Source organism: Capricornis sumatraensis, chromosome 8 (assembly GCF_032405125.1).
Source record: "Capricornis sumatraensis isolate serow.1 chromosome 8, serow.2, whole genome shotgun sequence".
Lineage (NCBI taxonomy): Eukaryota > Metazoa > Chordata > Mammalia > Artiodactyla > Bovidae > Capricornis > Capricornis sumatraensis.
The window spans coordinates 83,385,934-83,411,812 of NC_091076.1; the positions used below are offsets into that span (position 1 = coordinate 83,385,934).

At 54.4% G+C, this 25,879-nt stretch overlaps 1 protein-coding gene across 1 annotated transcript in view; it reads left to right on the top strand.

The window, feature by feature from the left end:
- Window positions 1-25,879, top strand: part of LRRC75A (leucine rich repeat containing 75A) — a 33,934-nt gene that overhangs the window by 418 nt on the left and 7,637 nt on the right. Inside the window, exon 2 of the mRNA XM_068978775.1 lies at window positions 22,166-22,294. Within this exon, the coding sequence (XP_068834876.1) occupies window positions 22,166-22,294 (129 nt within the window). The remainder of the gene's footprint in view (window positions 1-22,165; window positions 22,295-25,879) is intronic.

Sequence of the window (25,879 nt, forward strand, 5' to 3'; positions counted from 1 at the left end):
TGCCCGGAGAGGCCCGGCCGAGGGGGACCTGTTGGAATAACGTCCTCGTTTCTCTCCTCCGCAGGCAGAGGAGGAGGCTGGCCCGGGGCGGTGGGCGGCGGGGGACGCCTGCCTGAGCCAAGGTGCTTCTCTTACCCCCTATCCACTGGCACTCTCTCCCATCAAGGGTCCTCAAGGAATGCGCAGTTGTCAGCTTCCCCAGGGGGAGTCCAAGGGCACAGCTCTGGGACTGGTGAGATTCCAGCCCCCAGGGGCTTCGCTCGCTGGGAGGCACCCTAGGTGAGAGGGGGTTCAGGTGGGAGACAGGTCTTCTCTCCCCTGACTAACTTTGACTGGAGCTCAGCCTGGAGCCAAGCGGTGGGGTGGGGGAGCTGGCCCGGTTCCCGTGGAACCGGCTGGCCGCAGGGCCTTCCAAGGCTGCCTGCGCCCTGCCCTCAGCCTGATCCCCCTGGTTAGGCACTGCCTTGGCACCTCTGGAGGGTCCCCTCTGCTTTGGGTCTCCCTGGGGCCGTTGCTGTCCACTTCTCTTGGGCTTGTTTTCCTTCTTCACTTTTTCATCCCTTCTGTGGATTCTGTCCAGTGGGAGAGAGGCAGGAAGGCGCCCCTCCTGCATCCCTAGGGTTTGTCCTGGCCGACCTTTGTGGGGGAGCTGAGTCCAAGCCCCATATTCTGGCTCAGTGGTGGAGTCTAGTGGGGATGGGGAAGGGGCTCTGAGGTGGCCTGTCTGAAGTTCTACCATCAGTGTTGAAAGAGGCGGTCAGAGAGCCTTCCTGGGGGAAGCTTCAGAAATCAATCAGACCCTCATCCCTCCTGGAGTCTGTACCACCCCCCTACCCCACTAGGTATCTGGTGTGTGGTCACCCTGGAGTGTGTGTTCCCAAGGTGTGTGCACACAGGGAGAGGGAGCCAGAGGCCTGGGGGCTTGGGAAGCCTGGGGTTTCTGCTCTCCCCTCCACTTTCCCAAATAGCATCCAGAAGGCTACCTGAGATGCTGCTGTTTCCCCAGGTGCCATCTCTGAACTGAATCTTCAGAGAAAGATGACAATTCACACTTAGTAACTTTTTAGTGGTGTGTGTTTCTTTGTCTTTCAAGAACTGAAAGCCAGGTTATGGCCTCTGTGGAAACTGTTTTGCTTTCTATCAGAATAATGGGTTTTCCAGACCATCATATCCATTTGCAACCAGACGGTGAGATGCTTTCTCTGATTGTATGCTGTCTCCTGGCACTGGGGTGGGTGCTGCAGAGGGTACAGGACCATGGAGGGGCTGACAGTGGGGGTCGAGGCAAGCCCTCCTGGGGCTGAAAAAGCAGAGTGCAGCCCCTGTTCTCGAGGGCCAGTCATTCGGGTGGGGCCTGCAAGATGAGTGTGATTCCACATCCTGGAGAACCTGAGCTTCCCCCTGGTTTTTGGAGAGTAGACACATCCCTGTGTCCCCCACAGGCTTCCCTGATGGCTCAGACAGTAAAGAATCCGCCTGCAATGCGGGAGACCTGGGTTTGATCCCTGGGTCGGGAAGATCCCCTGGAGAAGGGAATGGCTACTCACTCCAGTATTCTTGCCTGGAGGATCCCATGGACAGAGGCCTCAGTCCATGGAGTCACAGAGACAGACACGACTGAGCAACTAATACTGTCTGTGTCACCCACAGCGTCCGGAGACAGGGAGCATTTCCTAACAGATGGTGGCTCGTTGGTGTCCTGACACTCTTCTGTCCTGACACAGTGGCACAGCTGATAAGGGTCGGAGGAGGTCAGCCAGGCTTCCCCTTTGCTGCAAAAACAGCAGAATAACTTGCCCTCCTGCTCCAGGCACATCCTGGGCTCTCGTGACCTCTGGTTGAGGCCTGTGGGCTCTGCAGAGCCGGCAACGGGCCTGCCTAAGGTGCAGATCAGGGCCCTCCAGGGAGTGGCTGGGAGACCTGGGCAGCATAGGACGGGAGCCCCAATGTCCAAATGTCCGTGGGAAGCAAGAGGTGGTTTTCTAGGACCCTGAGGCTGTTTGGAGGGATGAGGAGCTGCATCTGTGCTGTGCACAGAAGTGGCTCTTTCCCCCAAATCTTGTTTTCCTTTCCAGTTTCCTCCTCTAGGCCGGGGGTGGTGATGTTCAGAAATCGAATGAGCAGTCACTGAGAGACAGGAAACACCCAGAGCTCCCTAGGGTCGGACCAGCAGGGGCGTATCAGTAACAGGAGGTGGAGGTGGGTGTGCGGAGCTCAGGGTTCGGTCATGCTGGGACACTGTCCCTGCCCCACAGAGCACAAGGGTGGGCATTGGTGAACAGGTGAACAGGCAGAGGGAATGGGAGCCCAGACGGTCACGGTCACGGTCATCCTCACCTTCTCCTGTGTTTGTCCATGTGTGTGGCTGCCCAGAGCCCCGTGGGAGGGGGCTGGAGGTTGTCCTGGTCTCTATGGGCCATGAGCTCTTTGGAGCCCTGAACGATCTCTCCACACTCTTCCCAGAACAATGTGCCAACATTCACAGTCCTGCAAGAATGTTGGAGGGTTCACAGACCCCAGGTTCAGAATATACCCCTGTCTGGGACCTCTCCTTCCCAACCTGTGTGACTTGTGACAGGCTCAAGATATGGAAACGGGCCTGGGGACCACGTGTGACAGTCGCAGTGGGCTGAAGGACTGTGGCTGCTGGTGCCTCTGCTTCTGAATCTAGGAGTCTCTCTGGTCTTAGATTTGGGGGAAAGTTTCCTGACTGGAGACTCTCCAGCCTGTCCCTGCATGTCCCTTGCCTGAGCAGTATGGGGAGGCCTCCTTGGTGTTTAGGATGCTGAGCTGTGCAGTGGGGAGGGAAGCAGGCTGCCAGGAAGCTGCCTGCTGAGGGAAGGAGCCAAGGGGAGTCCCCTTCCCTTGAGGAGCCCTGCCATCTTGAGAAGAGCCTGGGGCCTAGGGTCAGCTCGGGCAGCTTGCATTCCGGTCCTCAGTCTGCTCCCACTTGGGACCTAGCCGATAACCTGTGAGTTGTGTTCCTCGTTTCCCTGAGGGTATCTAAGGTACTGAGCAGAGCAGATGCTACAACTGTGTGAGATTGCGTCGGCTCTGCAAACCTAAACCCGTTCTCACGGCAACAACGGCAAGGAACAAGAGAATTTGCTTGGGGTCTGGCCGGGCTGCTGGCAGGGTCTCGGTCACCTTTCTCAGGCTGGGCCCAGGAGGTTTTAGATTCTGTCTGCCTGACTAGGGCTCAGTCTGGGCCAGAACTCACTGAAAGTTCAGAAGTAGTGTGGGGCAGCGCTCAAGGAGCTGGGGGGTGAAAGAAGCTAATTGTGGATGAAAGAGGCTGCTCCGCTCCCCTCCCCCAGACCTCCCCCTTCTCCAGGTGTCACTTCCTAAGTCTTCAGCTCACACCTGCAATCTTCAAGATGCGCTGGGAAGAAGGACCCATTAGTTGTGGAGAGAGGGCGAGTGCCAGCCCATGTAGGAGGCGGGGGTCATCTCTTGGGTACAGGGATTGCTCTGAGTCCCCGGGTCCCAGACTCGGTCGTCTCCCAGCCTCATGGAGCACCAGAGTAGGGGCTCAGTTCCCCCAGCACACACCAAGCTGAAGTGACCCATCTCCCAGTTTTTCCATAAAGAGGATCTGATTGGGTTGGTTTATATGGTTCAGCCTTGTTGGGCAGGGCAGTTCTAGGGTCAGCCTGATGGTGTGGCTCAGGCCACGTGACCAGGGTGACTGGGCTGGCCTCACGCTATGCCTGGGAACACAAGCCACCCCCGCAATGCAGAAAAGAGCCCTCAGGAACCTAGGGTGCTGGCTGCCCCAGGGGTCTGGATAACGCTCCCTGGGAACCCAGAGGCCTGGCAGAAAGATGAGCAAGAGGTTGCCCTTTTCATCTGACAACCCCCAGAACAAGCGGGGAGTTCCCCACCCTTAGCCTTGATCTTCTCCACCTGGGATGCACGTCCTCATTTCCATGGAATGCTCCTTACGTTTCCAAGGCCACCCTCCTGGGCCACATCAGCCCACAGACTCTGAGATTCAGTTGCCGGTTAGGCTGTATGGATTTAATCATCCATATGTACGTCATTTTCCCCACTGTCCATTTTGTTAGACTAAGTCCCACACTTTCTGAGAGTGGAGACCCCCACCACCACCTCTGTCCCTGGCAGGCGGTTGACACCGCTAGGTCGTGGCGAGCTGCAGTAAGTCGTGCGCCAGGGACACGCTGTCTTGGTGTGTCCCCAGCAAGCCCTTGGGTCCGGGCTGTGTACCCCGGGGCTTATTTGCCAGGCCCGTGGGTGCAGTCGAGAGATCTGGCGAGTTTGCTTTCATTTGGTTAGATTCCCGGGAGCCCTGTCCACAGGACTTGGCTGTTCTTGGCAGCCCGCCAGGCAGTGGTGTTCTTGGAGAGAGGAGTGGCATGGTGCCCGGCCTCCGTGGGCACCGCAGGGACCCCATGGCAGGTGCTGTCTGGGGCCTCTGCTGAGGTGGCAGCAGGGAGCGGAGCCTGGCTGGAGGGCCCGGCCTCCACGCTCCTTGTGCTGAATCATGTTGATTCCATCCGCAGAGAGAAAGCTTCCTCCCTCTCTAAGCCCTGCTGCTCTCTGGCCAGGCTGGGCATTTCCAGTGATGCCGAGGCAGGGGGAGCCCTAGGCCAGGGCCTGCTCTGCTGGTTTCCAAGGCCAGGGATGCGGCCACCTCTGTGTGGCCAGGAGTGACCCCAGGGCCTGAGGCTGGGCCAGCTGTCCTGACTGCAGGTCTGGTGGGGAGAGACCTCCCCTGCACCTGCCAAAACAATCCCCCCAACCTCCTGCAGGCAGAAGCCACCTCCAAGAGAGTTATCCAGGTGACTCAGGTCTTGGTCAGGCTTCCCCATCAGGATGCTCAAGGGATGGGGTCCACATCCGAGGAGATCCCCTCCCCAAAGTGGGGGTCTCAGCCTGCCATCCACCTCCCTCCCCTGGCCTGCCAGCTGTGTCCTATCCACTTTCATTAGGAGAAACGGGTTGGGGTGGGGGCAGTGGTCAAAAATGGCAGGCTCCATCGCTGCCCCTGGAAGTGGCTGTCCTGATGAGCACAGTGACCTTGGCCAGCCAGGCAGGGGTGGGGGCTGGCCTTCATGGTGCCTGGCTCTCCTCCCCACCCCACTCGCTGGCCCAAGCGGTGCCCACGTGGCTCTCTGGGAGCATTTCCCAGCCTTCTTCTTTTTTTTTTTTTTCAACTTTTATTAGCTCAGACTCCTGGCTGCTGCAGCCATATGGAGTTCTGCCGACGGCTGCTGTTCAGGCGATGTGGCATTTCAATGTTTCTAACTTCATCTTCACCAGTATAGACAAGGAGTCAGGCAGGAGTGGAGAAGGACAGTGTTCACCTGCAGAGTAGCCTCACGTTGGGCCTGAGGGCCATGCCCCCAGCCACGGCTGCCCCTGCCCACGCTGTCCTCTGCGTCCCAGCTTTTCTCGGCCTCTCCCGCTCCCCCTCCCACCGTCTCTTCTCTGTGTCTCTCCCTTTCCCTGGGTGAGAAGCAGACTTTGCATCTCTGTTGTTCAGCTCATCTTGGTCAGCTTCCCAGGGCTGCCCCCACCCTCTAGCCTTCATAGCAGGAAGGCAGCCGGGGACCGTGAGAACAGGAAGAAGTAGGGGTCATTTCGTTGTCTAGTCTGGTAGGGGCCAGCGCCTTGAGTGGGGGAAGCTCTAGGGACATCCCTCCTGCCCATGCCCTGCTTCCCGGTCCATAAAGCATTTTCTCCTGTTTATTTAGCTCTTTAAATACTCCTATGAGGTCAACAGGATCTCACTTAAAGTAAGAAACGGTAGGTTTTCTTTATTAAAAAAAAAACAGTGCATCATCATTGTTTTGAACAATGCTGCTTTTGAACTGTGGTGCTGGAGAAGTCTCTTGAGACTCCCTTGGGCTGCAGGGAGATCCAACCAGTCAATCCTATAGGACATCAACCCTGAGTATTCACTGGAAGGACTGATGCTGAAGCTGAAACTCCAATACTTTGGCCACCTGATGTGAAGAGCTAACCCATTGGCAAAGACCCTGATGCTGGGGAAGATTGAAGACAGGAAGAAAAGGGGACGACAGAGGATGAGACGGTTGGATGGCATCATCGACTCAATGGACATGAGTCCAACTCCCAGTAAACTCTGGGAGTTGGTGAAGGACAGGGAAGCCTGGAGTGCTGCAGTCCACGGGGTCACAAAGTCGGACATGACTGAGCAACTGAACAAGACAGTTGTTCAAAAATGAGAAAATACAGATGAGCCAAAATAAGACCTCGAAGAGATCCGTCTGTTGTACAGTCCGGTGTCTGCCCCTCCAGGCACTGCTCTAGGCCCTGGGAAGCAGGAGAAACCGGAGTAAAATTGTTCCCCCACCTCATGGACAGATTATGAGGATCAGGAAGCCAGCATGTGCTCAACAAGGCCTTGAAAAAGGGCTCCAAGTTGTGGCAGCCTTCTCTGGGGACCGGGGACCCTTGGCCCTGGCCCCAGCACAGCCCCTTTCCCTTCTCTGGCCAGCACAGTGAGAGGCTGTGTGGCTGAGGAACCACTGAGGTTCCCGACCGCCTCACAGCTTCTACCAGGCTCCTGTGGCATCTGGATGGACCCGTTCATTCACACGTGAGCCAGAGTCCCTGTCATGCTCTGATGTCACTCCCTTGTCCCCAGTTTGTGCAAGAGCTAGGACTGATCCCCACATACGGGCACAAACCTCTCCTCCCTCAGGGCTCCCAAACGGACCAGCTCCCAGGTGGGGCTTTGTCTCTCCTCCCCTGACAGCCCCTCCCAGTGGCCCTGGTGCTCAGGCCTGAGCCTCTCCTGCCCACACCTCTGTCTCATGGCCTTGGCCCCCATCTGTCCCCCAGCACATTCTGCAAGTGGCACTGTTTCTTTCATTCATTTGTAGTTGACCGCGCTGGGTCTCGGTTGCTGCATGGCCTCTTCTCTAGCTGCGCAGAGTGGGGCTACTCTCTAGTTGCAGCACTTGGGGTTCTCACTGCGGTGGCTTCTCTTGTTGCAGAGCACGGGCTCCAGGGCACGAGGGCTTCACTAGGTGCCGCTCCCGGGCTCCAGAGCACAGGCTCAGTAGTTGTGGTGCACGGGCTTAGTTGCTCTGTGACATATGGGATCTTCCCAAGTCAGGGATCAAACCCACATCTCCTGCATTGGCAGACGGATTCTTTACCACTGAGCCACCCGGGAAGACCTAACTGGTACTTTTTTCAGTGGCTTATTTGTTAAAATAAGATGTCGAGATGGTGGTGGCCAAGATGAATTAATATTGGAGGAAGAGGAGAGCAGAACCCAGCTTGAAGAGAGAGTGGTCCCTATAAGGGGCATGTTTCATGAGCTCACTGCCCCTCCATGGAGCGTGGCCACACCCCTGCTCCTGGCAGCCAAGGACTGGAGGTGTGAAGGCCATTCAGTGAGAAGTGCAGATGGCCCAAGGATGCCTCATCCCCTCAGTTGCTTCCAGGGAGACCTAAGGCCACCCCAGGCCCACACAGCCCCTTTGTGAGAACTAGGAGACACCTGTCTGGTTGGCTGAGACACAGTCAAAGCTTGGCAAGTTCAACCCCATCCAGACACCCTTGTGCAGTGCACACCCTGCACAGCTGTACTTAGCCGCCTTGGTGAAGGCATGCAGAAGTTCAGTCTTTATCAGCTGAAGCCAGTCAGGAGGCTCAGCCCTTCTCCCTTGTGGCCCCTTGGGCACAGCCTTCCCATGTCACCTGAAGCAGGCAGCAGTGCAGTGCCAGCCAGAATGGGATGATTTCTGCCTCTGAGCCAGACGATTGTCCCCTTCCTCCTCAAATGGGAAGCTGAAGCAATTGGGCACCTTCTTCCAGCCCAACACTCCCCCCTCTCCCAGAGGCAAAGACACCTTCAGTGAGTCTGGAGTCAGGCCCATAGGACTTAGGAGCACAGGGACCTTCAAGACGCCTTCCTTGCTGAGCTCCCATCATCTCCAGTCCCCACCCATGTCCTGGGGACCCAGGAATTCCCCTCCAGCTTCCCAGACTGTTTATATCCCTGTCTCTGTGGAAAAGGAAATGGCAACCTACTCCAGTATTCTTTCCTGGAGAATCCACTGGACAGAGGAGCCTGACAGGCTGCAGACCATGGGGTCACAAAGAGTCAGACACAACTGAAGTGACTTAGCATCCACGCATTCTGGATGCTCCCCGTTTCCTGTAAATAGCCTCCATCCACCTCTCCAGATAAAAGAACTCCCTTCAGTTGAGTTTTCCTGGAATGAGCCTGTCTGCTGGACTTCCTGTCATTCCCAGTTGCAGACCTCATCCCCATTTTCTCCTAGAGTTGTGGAGTTTTGGGGTAAAAACTCCCACAGGGTTTCCAAGCAGCTGCCAGCCTAGAGACCATCAGGAGGGGAAGGTTCTCGGAGATGGAAACAGACACGGAAGGTTCCAATTAACCCGTTGTGAGAATTCTCACCTCTCCATAAATCTCCTGCTGGCTAAGAATCAGCCTGGTCAGGCATGGGGAGCTTGATAAAGGTATTTGTGCTGTGATGTGTCTCAGTGGGAGGATGGTCCATGAGCTAGGGCTCAGACGTGGGGGCACTCTGAGGGGCACGGGGCTCTGGGAGGTGGGGGAAGGCCTGGAATAAGAGAACGGGCAGTGGGGTGGAATTAGAGAAACAACTTACTTTTGGAAAACTGGTGGCAGCTGGCCAGGAAACCCAGAGGAGCAGGGGCAGCTGGCTGGGGACTCGAGAGCAGGTGTGTCGCACATGGGCCCTGCTCTGGAGGGAGTCTGGCCACTGAGGAGAACCTGTGGGCAGAACCCAGGGACACTGGGATGGGAGAGAGCCTGAGACCCTGCCAGGAAGCTCTGGGCCTTCATGGGCCTGTTGCTTGGGCCCTTTCACTCCACCCACCTCCACCTGCACCGCCGCCCTCCCAGAGTCCCTGGAAAATGAGGACAAACTCCCTGACTCCCGGAGATGGGCAGAGCCGCTCCCTCCCCAGGGACACTGCCCTCGCCCTGCAGTCTCTGGGACTCACCGATACCTCTCGGTGCTGCTGGTTGTGGCCCCAGGTTCTTCCACCTGTGGGGCAGTGAGGCCCCAAGGAGGAGTGGGGTGGGGAAGAGTCCGCCGGCCAGAGCTCCTTCCCTGGTCCATTCTTGCCCTCCCCACTGCCCAGAGAAAAGGTCTTGGGGAAATGGGCAGGGCTCACCCTCAGCCAGAAGCCTGGGGGACCTTTTCCTTCTCTCCCTGCACTTCCCCACCAGCCCCACACCTGGGTGTGAGCTGGATTCGAGCTGGACTTCCCATCCCGTGTGACTCGTCTCTGCTTACCCAGGTTCTTGGAGGTTGTGCCCGGGGCCTTGCCTCTGACCTAGAGACTGAAAGTGGTAAAGACCCTTTGGGTTCCCTGGTGACCTAGTGGTTAGAACTTGGGGCCTTCACTGTGAAGACCTGGGTTCAACCCCTGGTTGCAGAACCGTCTCACATGCCAAAATAAAAAATAAAGTGGTAAAGACTCTCAGTGTGCGGAGGTGATTGATTTTATGTGCCTTCTTGGTGAGGTCATCGTACCCAGTTTCTGGTGAAATGTGAGTCTAGATGTTACTGCAAAGGTATTTTTTAGATGATATTAGCATTAAATCAGGCTTGCCTGGTGGCTCAGGTGGTAGAGAATCTGCCTGCAGTTTAGGAGACCCAGGTTGGATCCCTGGGTCGGGAAGATCCCCTGGAGAAGGGAATGGCTCCTCACTCCAGTATTCTTGCCTGGAGAATCCCGTGGACAGAGGAGCCTGGTGGGCTACAGTCCATGGAGTCACAGAGAGTAGGGCAAACTGAGTGACTAACATACGCAGCAGCAGCGTTAAATCAGTCAACCTTGAGTAAAGCAGGTGGCCTTCCACAGTGTGGGTGGGCCTTGTCCGATTGGTTGAAGACCTTGCGAGGAAAGGCTGGGGGCAGGGGTGCTGAGTTTAGGCTAGGGGAGGTGGCGGCAGCAGCTCTTCCTGGGGTCCCAGCCTGCCGTCCAGCTTTCAGATCGGCCAGATCCCACGGTCACTGTTCCTTACACCTCGCTCCCTCCTCTCCCTCTCATCCGCTCACACCCTATCAATTCTGTTTCTCTGGACGACCTTTACTTACATATGTGCTCCAAGGGCTGGCAGCTGTGGGAGGTGGAGTAAGAAATCCCAGGGCCCACCCCGCCCCCGTCTCTGCCACTCGCTCACAGCCCTCAGATCCTTGACTTCTCACCCTGAGAAACAGGCTGTCCCCATGAGGTGTGTCCTGCTTGGAAAGCAGGTTGTCAGGGAGCCAGACAGAAGGAGCCTGGAAGTCACCCCCCCCCCACCTCTGTCACCAACATTTCCCTCCACAATGGACCAAACCTTTCATTTAAAATGGACAACATTAACCACAAGAGAGACAAATGGGCTTAAGTGCGCTTCAGAAGGCTTCAGCGACAGATTATTTCCTAAGTAGAGATCTGGAGGCTTCAGGATGGATGACAGAGTGCTGAGAATCCGTGGAGTGGAGGAGCCGGTAGACCTCAGGGACCCGCTGGCCCCAGTCTTCCTGTAGAATCCCAGACCCACAAGATGCGGGGCTGGTTGGGACTGGAAAGGAAGACTGGGGAGTATAATAGTGGGAATGCCACCAACCTTCAGAGTCATAAAGCACAGTAGCTGAAAGGTCCGATGGGGGAATGCAGTGCTCTTTGCTGAATTTCTTTGGGTTCCAAACCCTGGTGATCCAGGCCTCTTCTGCTGGTCTCTCCCACTTTCTGGGAAGAAAGAGCTGATGACAAGCTCACTTGTAGCTGGGGATGCTGTCGTGCAGCGGGACAGGAGGGTGCCCAGGGCCACACTGACCTAGGGGTTAACTCAAGCCTGGACCTGGGGGCTCCTATCATTCCCCAGCAGAGCCTGGGTGGACCCATGACCACAGAGAGCAGAGCAGACCCCCTCAGGCCTACTGGGCCTGCAGCTGATTTTATGATTTTCTGAAGAGAAAGCGTCCTTTTGTTATTTATTTGTTGCTACTGCTGCTTCTTGGATTTTAATCGAATTACACTTGGCAGCGGTCAGACATGTGTTTCCAGAGGCCTGCTTTGTGCAAAGGGTGTCTGTTTTAAAGACTTCAAAGTTAAAACACAAACAGCACGCAGCCATGAAGCCACCCTGCTGCATCCTGGGGGGGAGAGCAGACCCGCGGGCACTTGTCATGGTTGAGGAGGGGCGCCTGCCCGCCTTCAGACCCCGCAGGGCCCGTGGTCATGGGAGCGCAGGAGTCACCAGCCACGCCTGGGGGATGAGAATGGGCTCTGCGATGGGACCAGAGCCCATCCTTGCCCCTCAGTCAGGTGGGCCAGCAGGCAGGGGGCAGTGGTGACTGGGTCCTGCGGGGACGGGGGTGGGGGGGGCCTGCCACCAGGGCCTGCGAGTATCTCCTGGGCTCCAGCTCCTCCCCTGCACCCGGCAGGAGTGGCCTCGCCAGCAAGCAGGCCAACACTGGCGCATTTCCTTCAAGGAGAGGCCACGGTGGAGGTTGCTTTCGTGACTTTTGCTTTGCTGTTTGCTGTTTTCAAAGTCTGGGTGTGTGGGCATGGGCGTGGGCACTCAATGCCTCTTTCCCCAGGGATACAAGGACAAGGATAGCTGCCTACCAACCGACTTCGGCCTCGTTGTTGTGTCCCTGGGAGGTTTACAGGGTCCTTGGGGCCTTTTTGTGCAGATACCACATGCTCCGCACACACACACACTAATATATACACACATACAAACTGTACACACACACACACAAACACCCCATTTACGTATACACACCCATCCATACACATATACACACATGTACATACACATTTGCCCTACACACATATATATACACACACATACACACAGTGCTCATGGGTGCTTGATTTTCTCAGTTATGATTCAATATATTGAACTGAAAAACTTTAAAGCCTACCATTTCCCTAACATTTTAAGTTTAATCTACAAATGCCATTATTCTGTTTATGAATCTAGTAGATTTCAGTGGTCACATTTAAGGGTAGGAGGCTTATAACATCGTTAACTAAATTTATTTAGATATCTTAGTGATCTTACAAATTTAATATGTCCAGTTTTCCAAAGTTTGTAAATAGCCTTCCTAAAAAGCAGGACTTTCCCAAGCTCCTAAGAAGTTCTTAAAATGTAACATATTAAGCTTATAAATAGGGTGGATATGAAGTTCTGTTAAACATTTCAAAACTGTCACGGACTTGGCCAAATCCTCCCTCAGTGGGCTGCTTAAAATCATAAGCCCAACCTCAGTTACTCACTCACCCCTTTCAAATTGGAACACAGGTCTCATTTGTTAGGTTCTCTGACTTACCTGACTCTCTGTGTGTGGGCGCTAAGTTCGTTCAGTTGTGTCTTTGCTATCCCATGGACTGTAGCCCACCAGGTTCCTCTGTCCATGGGGTTCTCCAGGCAAGAATACCGGAGTGGGTTGCCATGCCCTCCCTGGGGGCATCTTCCCGACCCAGGGATTGAACCGGAGTCTCTTAAGTCTCCTGCTTTGGCAGGCAGTTTCTATGGGAAGCCCACTTGATCCTCTAAAAGGTTACAAATGTGTGAGATGCCAGATTGACACATTTCTGAGTGTATCTGAGCTGCTTCACTCCCATAGGTCCTGGTTGATTCAACCTCGTCTGAGTTAAGGACACTGTCAAGGGAACAGGGGAGTCACAGGCTCAGTGCCACCTCCAGGGGGGTGGTCTCCAGGGTCCTCCAGTTTCCTTTCTGCAGTCCTCCACCTCCACCTCCCACCCCCAAACTCTTCCTCCTCCAGCTCCCCCATCCGGGTGGCTTCCTGTCTGGGTTGGGTTCTGTCTGTCTTTGCTCCTCTCATGGTCCTTCCCAGTGCTTTCCTCCCTCGAGGCCCCACCTCTTCAGCTTCCTCCTGGATGTCTCCTGGACGGCACACACTGTACACCCTTGGCTCCAGGATCCTGCATCCAAGGCCACACTAATGACGACTCCCAGGGAGCCAGAAGGGAGAGAGTGTCCTTAGAGAGCCTTCCCTCCTGGTACAGAAATCCTGCCACTACTGAGCTAAGAGATCTCTCTGCTTCTTACATACCTCCAGGGCCTGTGAACTCATCACTTGATTTTTTTTAATTGTAGTAAAGCATAGATGACATAAAACTTCCTTTAACCAACGTTGAGGTGTACAGTTCAGTGACACGAAGCACATCCACATTGTCATGCAACCATCCACCTCCAGAACTCTTCGTTTTCCCAAACTACAACTCTGTCCACATTAAACACCAACTCTGCACCACCTCCCCCAGCCCCTGGCAGCCTCCATCCTACTTCCTGTTTCTATGGATTCAGCTGCTCCAGGGACCATGAGTGGAATAATACAGTCTGAGCCCTTCTGTGATTGGCTTACTTCATTTAGCATAATGTCCTCAAGGTTCATTCTGTTGGAGCGTGTGTCAGAATGTGTTTTTCCTAACAATTTTATTTATTTAATTATTTTTGGCTATGCTGGGTCTTTGTTGCTGCACGTGGGCTTGTCTGTAGTTTCGAGGAGCAGGGACTACTCTATAGTTGCAGTGCTTCGGCTTCTCATTGCAGCTGCTTCTCTTGTTGAAGAGCACGGGCTCTGTAGTTACAGCTCCCAGGCTCTAGAGCACAGACTCAATAGTTGTGGGGCACTGGCTTAGTTGCTCCACAGCATGTGAGATCTTCCTAGACCAGGGATCGAACCCAAGTCTCCCACACTGGTGGGCAGATTCTTTACCATGGAGCCACCAGGGATGCCCATTGATTTCTTTTACCACTTGTTTTTAAATATTCTTTCTCATATTGGGCTTGGAGCCATCTCACGGAGCATCTCTGACCAGCCCAGTCCCGCCTCTGGGAGCAGACAGCAAGGGAGAGTGTGTTGGGGTACACTCATCCAGAGAGGACCCAGGACTGGTGAAAACAGCAAGGACGTTTCTGCCGGTGATGCTCCCAGGTGCTTGCAGCTGTGCTCCTGCCTGAGGTCAGCAGCAGTCAGAGGAGAAAAGGGCTCCAGCCCACTCGGTCTGACCTTTTCTTTCCACCCAGGTGCATCATTGAGAAACACGTCACCTCCGCTTCCATCTGTTGTCTCCCAGGACTGCTCATTTGGTGACTTGTTATTGTCTAGTTGCATCTGACTCTTTGCAACCCCGTGGACTGTAGCCCACCAGGCTCCTCTGTCCATGGGATTATCCCCCGAAGAATACTGGAGTAGGTTGCTATTTCCTACTCCAGAGTATCTTTCTGACCCAGGAATCAGACCCAGGGATCAAACCCATGTCTTCCTGAATTGGCAGGTAGGTTCTTTACTACTGAGCCATCAAGAGAAACTCGTTGGTGACTTAGAACAACAGAAACTTACTCTCTCACAGTTCTGGAGATCAGAAGTCTCAAGTCAAGCCCAGCCTCCCCTGAGGCTGACGGTTGTGGCTCCATCACTTCAGTCTCTGCCTCCATCTTCCTATCCCCTTCACCCCTGTATCTGTCTCTTATCAGATACCTGTTGTTGGGTTCAGGGCCCACCTGGATAAGCCAGGATGATCTCATCTTGAGTACTTTAAGGCAATGAATCTGCAAAGACCCTTTTTCCAAATGAGACATCATTCACACATTCCAGGGACTAAAAGTGCAGACTTGTCTTTCAGAGGCTACCATTTAATTGGTACATCCGTTTCAGTTTCTTGCACCCTGTGTGTGCTTGGCCCCAGGTGTCTCCTCCATCCCCATCGGCATTTTAAGACTCTGCCCACCTTCCTTTTGTATTGTTCTCATGGCAAGAATACTGGAGTGGTTTGCCATTCCTCCTCCAATACTTTTGCCACTGATATGAAGAGCCGACTCACTGGAAAAGACCCTGACGTTGGGAAAGATTGAGGACAGGAGGAGAAGGGGGTGACAGAGGACGGTTGGATGGCATCACCAACCCTGTGGACATGAATTTGAGCAAACTCCGGGAGATAGTGAGGACAGGGAAGCCTGGCATGCTGCAGTCCATGGGGCCACAAAGAGTCAGACGTGACTGAGCGACTGAACAACAGCTGCCACCTTCCTTGGAGGCCGTTGTCTTCATTCAGCGATCAGCTGCCTAGTGTCTGCACGGGGTCCCTGCCCGTGGAGATCCTCTAGCTTCTTCCCCTGGCAGGCACCCGACAGTTCAGTCCCTCTCCTGGGAATCCTCAAGGCTGCTAGAATGTCAAGGGGGAGGGGACACGGAGCTGGCCACCCAGGCGAGGCCAGTAACCAGTCTGTGTCCTTCCCCAGAGGAGCAACCTCTGATGCACTGGGCCCAGGAGACTGGCAGCCTGCCGGCTCCCTGCTTGCCCTCTGGACTAATTACTGTCCTCGGGAGGACCCTGTTTGCTCACAGCCTCATTACCCACCCCGAGCACGAGAGCTCGAGCGCACAGGCTCCGGCGGCTCCAGCACCAGCTGTCCACCTTTGCTGGTTAATATGCGGACCCGGCCGCCTGCTCCCTCCCCAGACTGTGTTATTGCAGAAGCCGCAGCTTCATGCCTGGAAGAGTGAGACAGAGACAAGCTCGCTTCCTGCAGGGCCTCCCTCCTGGGAACAGCCTTGAAACCTGGAACTTAAAAGGGAAGGGGGTGGTTGTGGTTTAAAATAGCGTGTGCGTGGCAGCCTCCTGTGTGGCTTCCCCCAGCTTTCCCCTAAAATACCTGAGGAGACACACCAAAAAAAGCTGAAAATTCCTGAAAACAGAGACAGGTGGGCAACCTGGGAGGATCTCCCTCTTGCTCAGTTGAGACAGACGGGGCCACCCGGCTCCCCCAGGAAGTCGAGGCCTCCTGGGGGAGAGGGAGCCCTTCTCCCCAATCTGAGGAAGTCAGGTGGCCACCCTTCCCCTTGAGAGTGACGGTTTGGGGGTCGACACAGCACTGCTGGAGTCCTCCCCTGCCTGCACCCTCCCCGTGCTTCTCTGTGTGTATTCAGAGAAAGTGGCCCTCAGACGCCGCCTCCACCAGGCAGGCAGAAGAGGGAAACCCCAGAGCCGTGGCCACCGGAAGTCCACTGTGGCCCCTGTGCTCGGCCAGGGACAGGGAGGTCCTGGGATACTGACCACATAGTGGCTTTCCGCAGACCTCATTTCTGAAGTATGGGAGACCCAGTCCATGGTGATGGGCAAAGACACCCCTCCCCAAGGTCAGAGTTGCATTAGCTCAGTGTCCCGAATGTGGCCTCCCGCCAAGCTGGCCTCCTTACAAACCAAAAACCTGAGAGGTGGACTCAGCTCTTCCCCCAGGAAGGTCAGAAGTTCGGCATGTGGGTGTGGTTCTCACCACAGCGAACAGTTACCCCGCGCAGGTTGGGTGTCCTGCAGTTCAGCGCAGTTCTGACACTCGCCCAGCGAGAGCGTCTGGCCCCGCAGATAAGGGCTCGGTCCCACAGGACAGCCGGCGCTGCAGACTCTAATCACAGGTCCAGGTGGCCAACTGTGCTTCTGACCGCCCAGCTCTCGGCTGTAGGTTCCCACGACCCTCTCCTCAGGTCAGATGAATTCGCTTCAGTGGTTCACAGAGCTCAGGAAAACATTCTACTCACTAGTTTAACATAGTGGATGTAACTCAGGAGCCGCTCGATAGGAGAGAGGCACAGACCTAGGTGTGGGGAGGGACAGGACCTTCCACACCCCACTGGTGTCCACTCTCCACCCCTCCTGTTCTCACAGACCCAGAAGCTCTCTGGACCCTGCACTGTGGAGATTTTCCAGAGGCTTCATCAGTCAGTGTGACTGATGACCTTGCTGGCCACTGGTGACTGACTCTCTTCATCCTCCGTACCCTCCCTGGAGGTCAGGGGCTGGACTGAAATTCCCAACCTCTAATGACAAGAGCTTCCCTCATGGCTCAGATGGTAAAAGCATCTGCTTGCAATGCAGGAGACCCGGGTTCGATCCCTGGGTGGAGAAGATCCCCTGGAGAAGGAAATGGCAAACCCACTCCAGTACTCTTGCCTGGAACATTCCATGGATGGAAGAGCCTCATAGGCTATAGTCCATGGGGTTGCAAAGAGTTGTACACAACTGAGCGACTTCACTTTCACTAATGACAAGATTGGTTCCCCTGGCTACCAGCCCCATTCCCAGATGACCAAGGGACTTTCCAAAAGTCACCTCATTAACAAAAAACATTTTAAAACGTCATCTCATAACAAAAGGCACCTTTGTCTCTCTCATCATTTAGGAAATTCTAAGGGTTTAGGAGCTCCGTGCCAGAAAGTTCAAGTGTGTATGTATTGTAAATCACAGCATCACACTAGACTTGATAGGTGGGGGGATCTCACTAGATCACCCCTCCTTCAAGGGTGAACAAGTGGGGAAAAAATCCTGTGCGTCAGGGAAATGTGTGGAGGCCGGACCCTGACTCTGTAATGATCTATGGCAGGTTCCGGAGGAAATGAACTTTGTGAGAACAGCACAGAATGTCACGAAAAGAGGCCAAACTGAGATGGAAAGAAAACAACAAGGCGAGATGAAAAGGGAGATTAACGAGGAAAATAAGAATCACAAGGATTCAGAATGCTAGCCAGCACACAGTCCTAACTAGGGGCAGTGGGAATGGGGTTGACGCTGCAGGACAGGAGGTCTGTGAGGCAAACCTGGGCCCTCCACGGGAGTGTGCTGTGGGCAGAACACAGGAAGAGAGAAAGGCAAGAGATACTCAGAGCGCGGCTTTCCTGATGAGGAGACAGGCTCTGAAAAGTCCATGTTTGTAGATGTAAAACTCCGAAATGGAAGGAAAATTTAAAGAAACTACCCACAGCTAGAAATACCCACACTGGGAAAAATTGTGGTAACCAGGTGGGACAGGCAGGAAAAATAATTGCCATAAACATGCCCCCTTCTGCTCCCTCCTTTCCCAGGAAGGTGTCTGTGTTTGCCCCCCTGCGTCTTAGGACCTTTTAAAAAAAAGTTGTTGGCGTTGTTCTTTAGTCACCCAGTCTTGCCCGACTCTTTGCGACCCCATGAACTTAGCCCACCAGGTTCCTCTGTCCATGGGGTTTCCCAGGCAAGAATACTGGAGTGGGTTGCCATTTCCTTCTTCAGAGGATCTTCCTGACCCCAGGATCCAACTGGAGTCTCCTGCGCTGGCAGGCAGATTCTTTACTGCTGAGCCAGCAGGGAAGCCCATTAAAAAAAAAAAAAAAAGCACATCACATAAAATTTACCATCTTAACCATTTTTATGCTTCAGTATCATTAAGCTCATTCACATCGTTGTGCAACCATCGCACTATTGTTTCCAGAACTCTTCATCTTGCAAACTGAAACTCAATCCCCTGAAACAGCAACTCCCCGGAAGCCCCTGGGCCCCCACCATTCTATGCGTCCATGAATGCATAGACTCTGCGTCTATGAATGTGACTGCTTCATACATGTGGAACCCTCCTTTTGTGACTGATTTCTTTTAGCATAAAGTCCTTAAGGATCAGCCACGGTGTAGCATATGTCATATTTTGTTCCTTTGTATGTCTGAATAACATTCCATTGCAGACATATCCCACATTTTTATGCATGTGCCTATGGAAGTTGATGGGCGCTTGGGTTGTTTCCAAACTTTGACCATGGTGAATCGTACTGTCTCCTAGGGTACCCCCTGCTTCCATCCCTGCAGTTCCCCAAGTGTTTTTGGCATTAAGAGCCCTCTTTATCGGAGAAGGCAATGGCACCCCACTCCTATACTCTTGCCTGGAAAATCCCATGGGCAGAGGAGCCTGGTGGGCTGCAGTCCATGGGGTCGCAAAGAGTCATGCACGAATGAGCGACTTCACTTTCCCTTTTCACTTTCATGCATTGGAGAAGGAAATAGCAACCCACTCCAGTGTTCTTGCCTGGAAAATCCCAGGGACTGGGGAGCCTGGTGGGCTGCCATCTATGGGGTCGCCCAGAGTCGGACAAGACTGAAGTGACTTAGCAGTAGCAGCCCTCTTTATACGTTCTATCTCTTTTTTTTAATTGAGATATAACTGACATATAACAGTTATAAGGCATATACTGTATTGTCTGATACATTCATGCTGCAGTATGGTTACCATTGTAGCATTAGCCAACACCCCTGTTTTTGTCACATAAATAACATTTCTTCTATGGTAACACTTAAGGTCTTATCTCTTAGCAAGCTTGATGTTTATAACACTTCTGGTGTCTTTCATGGCTGACCTGTGTGCATTTCTTTAACAGCGTACTGTGGACTTATTTATCTTCCTGTTGCAAGTACGAACCTTAAACACCATCTCCCATTCCCCCATCCCCAGTGCACTGTTTTTCAGAGTTCAGTTCTTTTTAGATTCCACATTTAAGTGCAATCATACAGTATTTGTCTTTGTCTTTGCCTTATCTCACTGAGCACGATGTTCTCAAGGTCCATCCACATTGTTGCAAATGGCAGGATTTCCTTCTTTCTTGTGGATGAATAGTATTCCATTGTATTATATAGACCACATCTGCTGTATCCAGTCATCCACTGATGGGCATTTAGATTCTTTCTGACTTGGCTGTTGTGAGTAACTCCTCGGTGAACATGGGCATGCAGACATCTCCTTGGTAGTATGTTTTCGTCTCCTTCAGATATACACCCAGAAGTGTGACTGCTGGGTTGTATGGTAGTTCTGTTTTTAATGTTGTTTATTTATTTATTTTTGGCCACACATGTGGCTTACAGGATCTTAGCTCCCTGACCAGCAACTGAACCTGAGCCCACGGCACTGAAAGCAGTAGACTCCCAGGGAATTCTCTACTTTTAATTTCTCGAGGAATCTTTACACTCTTAAAATTATGGAGGGCCTCAAAGAGGTTTTTTGTGTATGGGTCATATCTAATAAAGGCTGTCTACCTAGAAGAAATCAAAAGAAATATTTTAAATATTTATTTATTCACTCATTTAAAATTAATAAGCTCAGGACGTCCCTGGTGGTCCATTGGTTAGGACCTCTCCTTCCAGTGCAGGGGGTGTGGGCTCCACCTCCTCTGGTCAGGCGCTGGGATCCCACGTGCCTCGTGGCCAGGAAACCAAAACGCGAAACAGAAGAAATATTGTAATAAATTCAATAAAGACTTTAAAAATGGTCCACATTAAAAAAAAATCTTAAAATAAAAGGCTTTGATGTTTCTAAGCCCAGAAGAAATTCTTTTTAAAAAATAAATAAAAATAAAGTTAATAAGCTTGCATGTGGAAGAAGTAAATTTTCGTGAAAATATGTTTTCCAAAAGAAAAAATACAGTGAAGAGAGCCACACTGTTTCATAGTTTTGTGAATCTCTTTCTTGTGTGGCTGGCTTGGAAGACAGCTGAATCCTCATCCCTGTTGCTCTGTGTTTAGTCTCTTGCAGTAAGTTGTTTTGGTTGAAGTCGACAGAGAAAATGTACATCATGCTGATTTGGCAAAGAGGACCTCACAGAACCCCTGGAAGGGTCTTGAGGGTCGCCCCTCATGCTTTGAGAAACACTGTGTGAATCTCTGGTTGCTTTTTGCAAAGCCATACCCCTCACCTTTCCCGCTGGAGTGAGTCCCCAAACCTGGTTCTTCAAGCTCAAGTGGGGGCCCTACTTCTTTGAGATGGCACATGCTGGCCATTGACCCGCTTGATCCCAGGCCAGGGATACTCTCCGTGCCAAGCTGCCCACAGCGGTGACTCTGGGGTACCTGCTGATGTGCCCAGGTCCTAGAGATTGCACCATTTAGACCCATAATGAGGAAGTCAGGATTCTCCTCACTGCCTGGTATTTGCAAGGCAGACCAGCCCCTCCCAGGCCAAAGCTATGCACAGGGCAGCCTGGAGGAGCCGCATAAGGATGTGATTCCTCCACCCCCCATCCCCCCACCCCCACACGCAGCCAGAGCAGAGCATCAAGGCCCCTGGTGGGCAGGATCAGTAGGACTGGCAGCGCGGTCATGACATATTTGTCTGCAGTACACTGGCTTGGTGGGGGACACGGAGAGGACACCAGGGATGCCAGAAGTGGCCCAAGGTCCTCGGGATGTGTGAGGTGCTCTGAAGTAGCACAGGCACCCCATGGACCTAGGTGGGGTCCAAAGTGTAGTGTTAGTCGCTCAGTCGTGTTGGACTCTTTGCGCCCCATGGACTGTGTAGCCCACCAGGCTTCTCTGTCCATGGAGTTCTCCAGGCAAGAACACTGCAGTTGGTGGCTATTTCCTCCAGGAGGTGGGGTCGAAGTAAAGAAATAAAGCAATAAAAGTGCAGCAGCCTCTCTCTGGCCCCATCTGGTTTTTCCCTGTTGCAGCTTCTCATAACCCGGCACCCTGGGACCTTGGGAGCTCCACCCCGGCTGGAATTCACAGGGCGGGGTGGCCGTGACTCACCCAGAGCGCGTGATCCGGGCCACGTCTGCCTTCCTGGGGAGACCCCCTCCCCACCCCCTTCCTTCCTTCCACCTTCAGCCCCCTCCCCAACAACAGTTTCATGACTCCAGATAAGAGCTGCCCAGAGAGACGCAGCCACTGTCAGCAGGCTGGGAGGGGTCCAGACTGACAGCGAGGATGGGGACGTGGCCCTGGGGGTGGGGGTCCCTGGGAAAGGACAACGTACATCCTCCCACACCTGCCCCGGCATCCTGGGTTAGTAGGTCGGGTTTTCTTGGTCCTTCCAGGATGGGATGACCTCTACTGGCCTTGAGAGGACGGGGGTGGGAAGATAGGGCAGGGCTGGTAGGAACCCAAGAAACCCAAGCAGCCATCCGGTCCAGGTTTTTCAGACTTTGGCAATATAACTGCCTTAAAAAAAAAAACAAAAAAAAAAACTGAAGGACAGCGAGCAGAGCGGCTCTGCTGAGAGCTGGGCCCAAAGACTTGCTGACCCTTGGCCTCTCTCTTATCTTATCAGCCCCAAGACCTTGGAACACAATTTGGTAACTGCTGGCATGGTCCATCTGCCCATTTCACAGGTGGGGAAACAGACCCCAAGAGGGAAGAGGTCTCTCATCCACATATGGACAGTCTGAATTCCAATTCCTACCTTCCCAGCCTTGCCTGCCACACAGAGTGAAAACTCGCTCAGTTGTGTCTCTTTACAACCCCAGGGACTGAAACCCACCTCCACAGACTGCCGCGGGTATGCTGGGTGGGGTTCCAGGGCAGGGGAGGGGATGCCTCGCTGATCTCTGGCCATCGTCCCCTCTTGCAGGACCTGGGCATGGAGTCGACCTCGCTGGATGACGTCCTGTACCGCTATGCCAGCTTCAGGAACCTGGTGGACCCCATCACGCACGACCTCATCATCAGCCTGGCCCGCTACATCCACTGCCCCAAGCCGGTAGGGCAGCCATGGTCTGAGGCCAGCCAGGTCTGGGGTGTGAGGCGAGCGCCTTCCTGGGCAGAATAGCCCGGTGCCCAGGGTGGGGGGCTGGTCAATGCTGCCCAGGCCCCTCATGCAGGCACCTGAGGCCCAGCGTCCATGGTAAAGGCTATACGCCTGCACCCTCAGTACTGGCTTTGTTCGGCCCGCCAGGTGCATCAAATCCGGACAATCCCCATGTTGGCTGCCCTTGGAAAATGCTAAGGCCTGCAGCTGAGCAGCCACCTCTGTTGTCTGGGGCCAGGCCCACCATGTACATCTGCATAGTTTGCATCCTGAACAAAGACACGTGCACAGAGCGGGTGGGGCAGGAGGAGACAGCAGTCCAAGCCCTCTCTCTGCCCACCAGCCGTGGGCATGGGGGCAGGACCATGTCCACCGAGAGCTAAGCTCTGTCTAGTTTGCACGAAGGTGCTGTGTGAGGGTAGCCACGGCCCTGCCCGCCGTTCAGTTCACCACACTCCCCACTATATCCACTGGTCTTCCTCTCTGGACCGAGTGTCATTTTACACCCACCCGCTTCACTCAGGTCCACTTCCTGCCTGGCTCCACGGCTCTCCAGGCTCTGTGGGCGCGGCCCAGCCCCTCGGCGGGGGAGATCTGTTCCCCTTCCCGTTGGCTCCACAGTCCAGGCCGGGACCGGGGCAGGGAGGGGACAGCCACAGCAGGGCAGCTGCCCACTCGGGCTTTCCTCTCTGTTTTGGTTTCTTCTCTCCCATCCCTCAATTTCCAGCAGTTTCTTAAAAACACGCTTCCTTGTAGCAGGAGGAAGCATCAGGAAGCCAGGGCAGGGTGGAGGAGTCCTGGGCGGCCTCCACTTTAGGGTAGAACCAAGATCAGAGCAAGAGGTGGTTTCCTGGTCCACCCCGCATCTGGCCTGGGCGCCCGGGAGCTGAACCTTGCTCCAGGGCGGCACTCCCATCTGGAGCTCTGTCTAGGGCCTTCTTTCTGGCTTCCAGAGTGTCTGGTGCCAAGTCTCCTAGATGGAGGGCTAGACGAGGAGGGCAGGTGTGGGGTGGGTTGGTAGAGGGTGGCCACTGCAAAGCCAGCAGGTGCTGGTTGTCCAGGCAGGGGCACAGCAGAGAAGAGTTGGGCACAGAGTCGGGAACAGTGGACCCGGGGCGATTTAGACGGGGCACCCATGTTGTCCACTGGTCAGCACGCCCCAGCAGTCCTAGTTCTCTAATGTGTCGGGGCCATGTCCAAGGCCCCCCTCCTCAGGCTGCTGGAAGAGCCTCCAGCTGGACCCTGGGCTCCACTCCTGGCTCCGTGCCCTCTCTGCCCTTCTGTGCAGAGGTAAACCGCGTCACCAGGTACCTCCTGAAAAGCCTTCTGTGTGGTGCTATATTTAAGAAACTCACGGACCCCCTCCTCTGGACCCGCCTGAATCTCCCTTCCCATCGCTCCCACTCTGCTCCAGCCCCCACTCTCCTCTCTTCCTGCGGCATCCAGATTCTCTCCAACCTTCAGGACTCTGCTGCCTCCTGCTCCAGCTCTCCTCTCCTCCTTTCAGACTCAGCCTAAGCACTGCCTCTCAGAGGCCTTCTTTGCCCAGCCTCCCTTCAGTAGGTCTCTGATCAGCCTCTACCTCACGCCCCGTTTATTTTCTCATTCCACTCACTGGCCTCTCTGAAATTATTTTGCTTACGTGCTTGTTGGGTTAGTGTCTGCTCTGCCCGCTAGAATATAAACTCTGGAGGGGCAAGAGAGGACATCCGCCTGTTCACAGTCATCCTGCTCCTGGCACAAGCAGGCGACACATTCCATCGTGCATTAGAGGATGAGATGGTTGGATGGCATCATTGACTCGGTGGACATAAGTTTGAGCAAACTCCAGGAGATGGTGTAGGACTGGGAAGCCTGGCACGCTGCAGTCCATGGGGTCGCACAGAGGGATCTGACTTAGAGACTGAATAGCAACAATAAGGGACTATTTCCAGGGTTGTGGGCAGGAAGAAGGGAATGGACCATGGACCGGGGCCACTGAGACACCAGAGACCAGCATCAGGAAGTCGTTACCGAGGAAGGGCCGTGGGCAAAGCTGTATTGCCAGAGCCGGGAGGAGAACGCCTCTCCCAAAACCGCCTTGTATCTTCCTTTTTTTCTCCTTCTTTGTTTCTTTGTTATACTTTATTGTGTTTTCTGTTGCTTCATAACAAATCACCCTAAAATATGGTGGCTTAAAACATCGTTTTACCATCTCTATAGGCGGGGGGATTTAGGAACAGCGGCAGCTCGGAATCTAGTTGGGGGCTCGGGACACTGGCCGAGGCTGCAAGTATCTGGAGGCTGGAGGGGACTGACAGGATGGCGCAACCCCCCATGGTTAATGGCGGGAGGCCTCAGCTTTCTGCCCGCGGCCCGTCCACTGCTTGAGCTCCCTCATGTCAGGGCAGCTGGCTTATCCCAGAGCGGGTGACGCCCGAGAGGAAGGGAGAAGCGCAGTGTCTTCTGAGCCAGTCTCAGACGTCACATGCAGTCACTGCCGTACTGGATCGCCTGATCAGCCCTGATGAGGGTGGAAGGAGGCTGTACACACCCAGGAGTCTGGCATCTGTGGGGCCGTCTTGGAGGCTGACTGAAGCAGGGCAGGAACAAGAAGAGTTAATCCCAGGCCTTTCTCTCCTGCCCTCTGACCTCCCTCCCATTAGCTGATCACACTGGCAGTCAGAAGCAAAAGGGCCAGTGATGCGGTCTGTCCGTAAGAGCTCAGCCTGTCCAGCACAGAGGACAGAGAGTGGATGGGAGGAGGAGTAGACAGAAAGCCCAGCACAGTCTCGCTGTCTGGAGCAGCATCCAGCACACAGTAGGCAGGGCAGCCATGTTTGATGAATGAATGAGAAAGTCTTGGGTTCAGAGTGGTGGAAGGCTCTGCTTGTTATCCCCTGGGGTCGGGGGTGAAGACAGTAGATGGCATCGGAAGGGGCCTGACCCCGCCTGGAGGGGCCTGCAGGTCTGCCGTGGGCCTCTCCCCTGAGAGGTCAGTGAACCCCTCAAACAGGGTCTTCCCGGGGGCCTCTGGTCTGCAGCACTGGGCAGGTGCCCAGTCACCCCAACTTATGCCACACCCCTCCCCCTCCTTCCTTTTCCACGAGTGGGAGGAAAGCATAGAGAGCAGATTCCGCAACCTGCCTGCCACAACCCTCTGCTGTGAGTTAGGACTGTTGCAAGTAACAGAAGCCCATGCAGGCTGCCTCAAGCCAGGAAGAGGGCTTATCCTTCCCATATTGAGGGGGCTCGTGGGGCCCAGTGGCAGCCAAGCTGGAAAGAGGCCCTGGGACCCCAACCAGCATAGACACCTGCCCCCCACCTCTGCTCCTGCCCCCTCCCCACCCCCTCTCCCCATGTCTCAGGGTTAAGCCCCCAAGGAGTCTTGTCTAAAGTCAGGATTCCAGGGCCCCCTTCTGGACCGTCAGCGGTGGCTTGGGAGTGGGGTCTGGTCCCACACAGGGGCTGCTGGGTCTCACGACTTTCAGAGTAAGAGGACACGGCCAGCATCCTCCTTCTTCCTTGCCTCCCTGCTTCCTTCCTCCTCCTCCACCA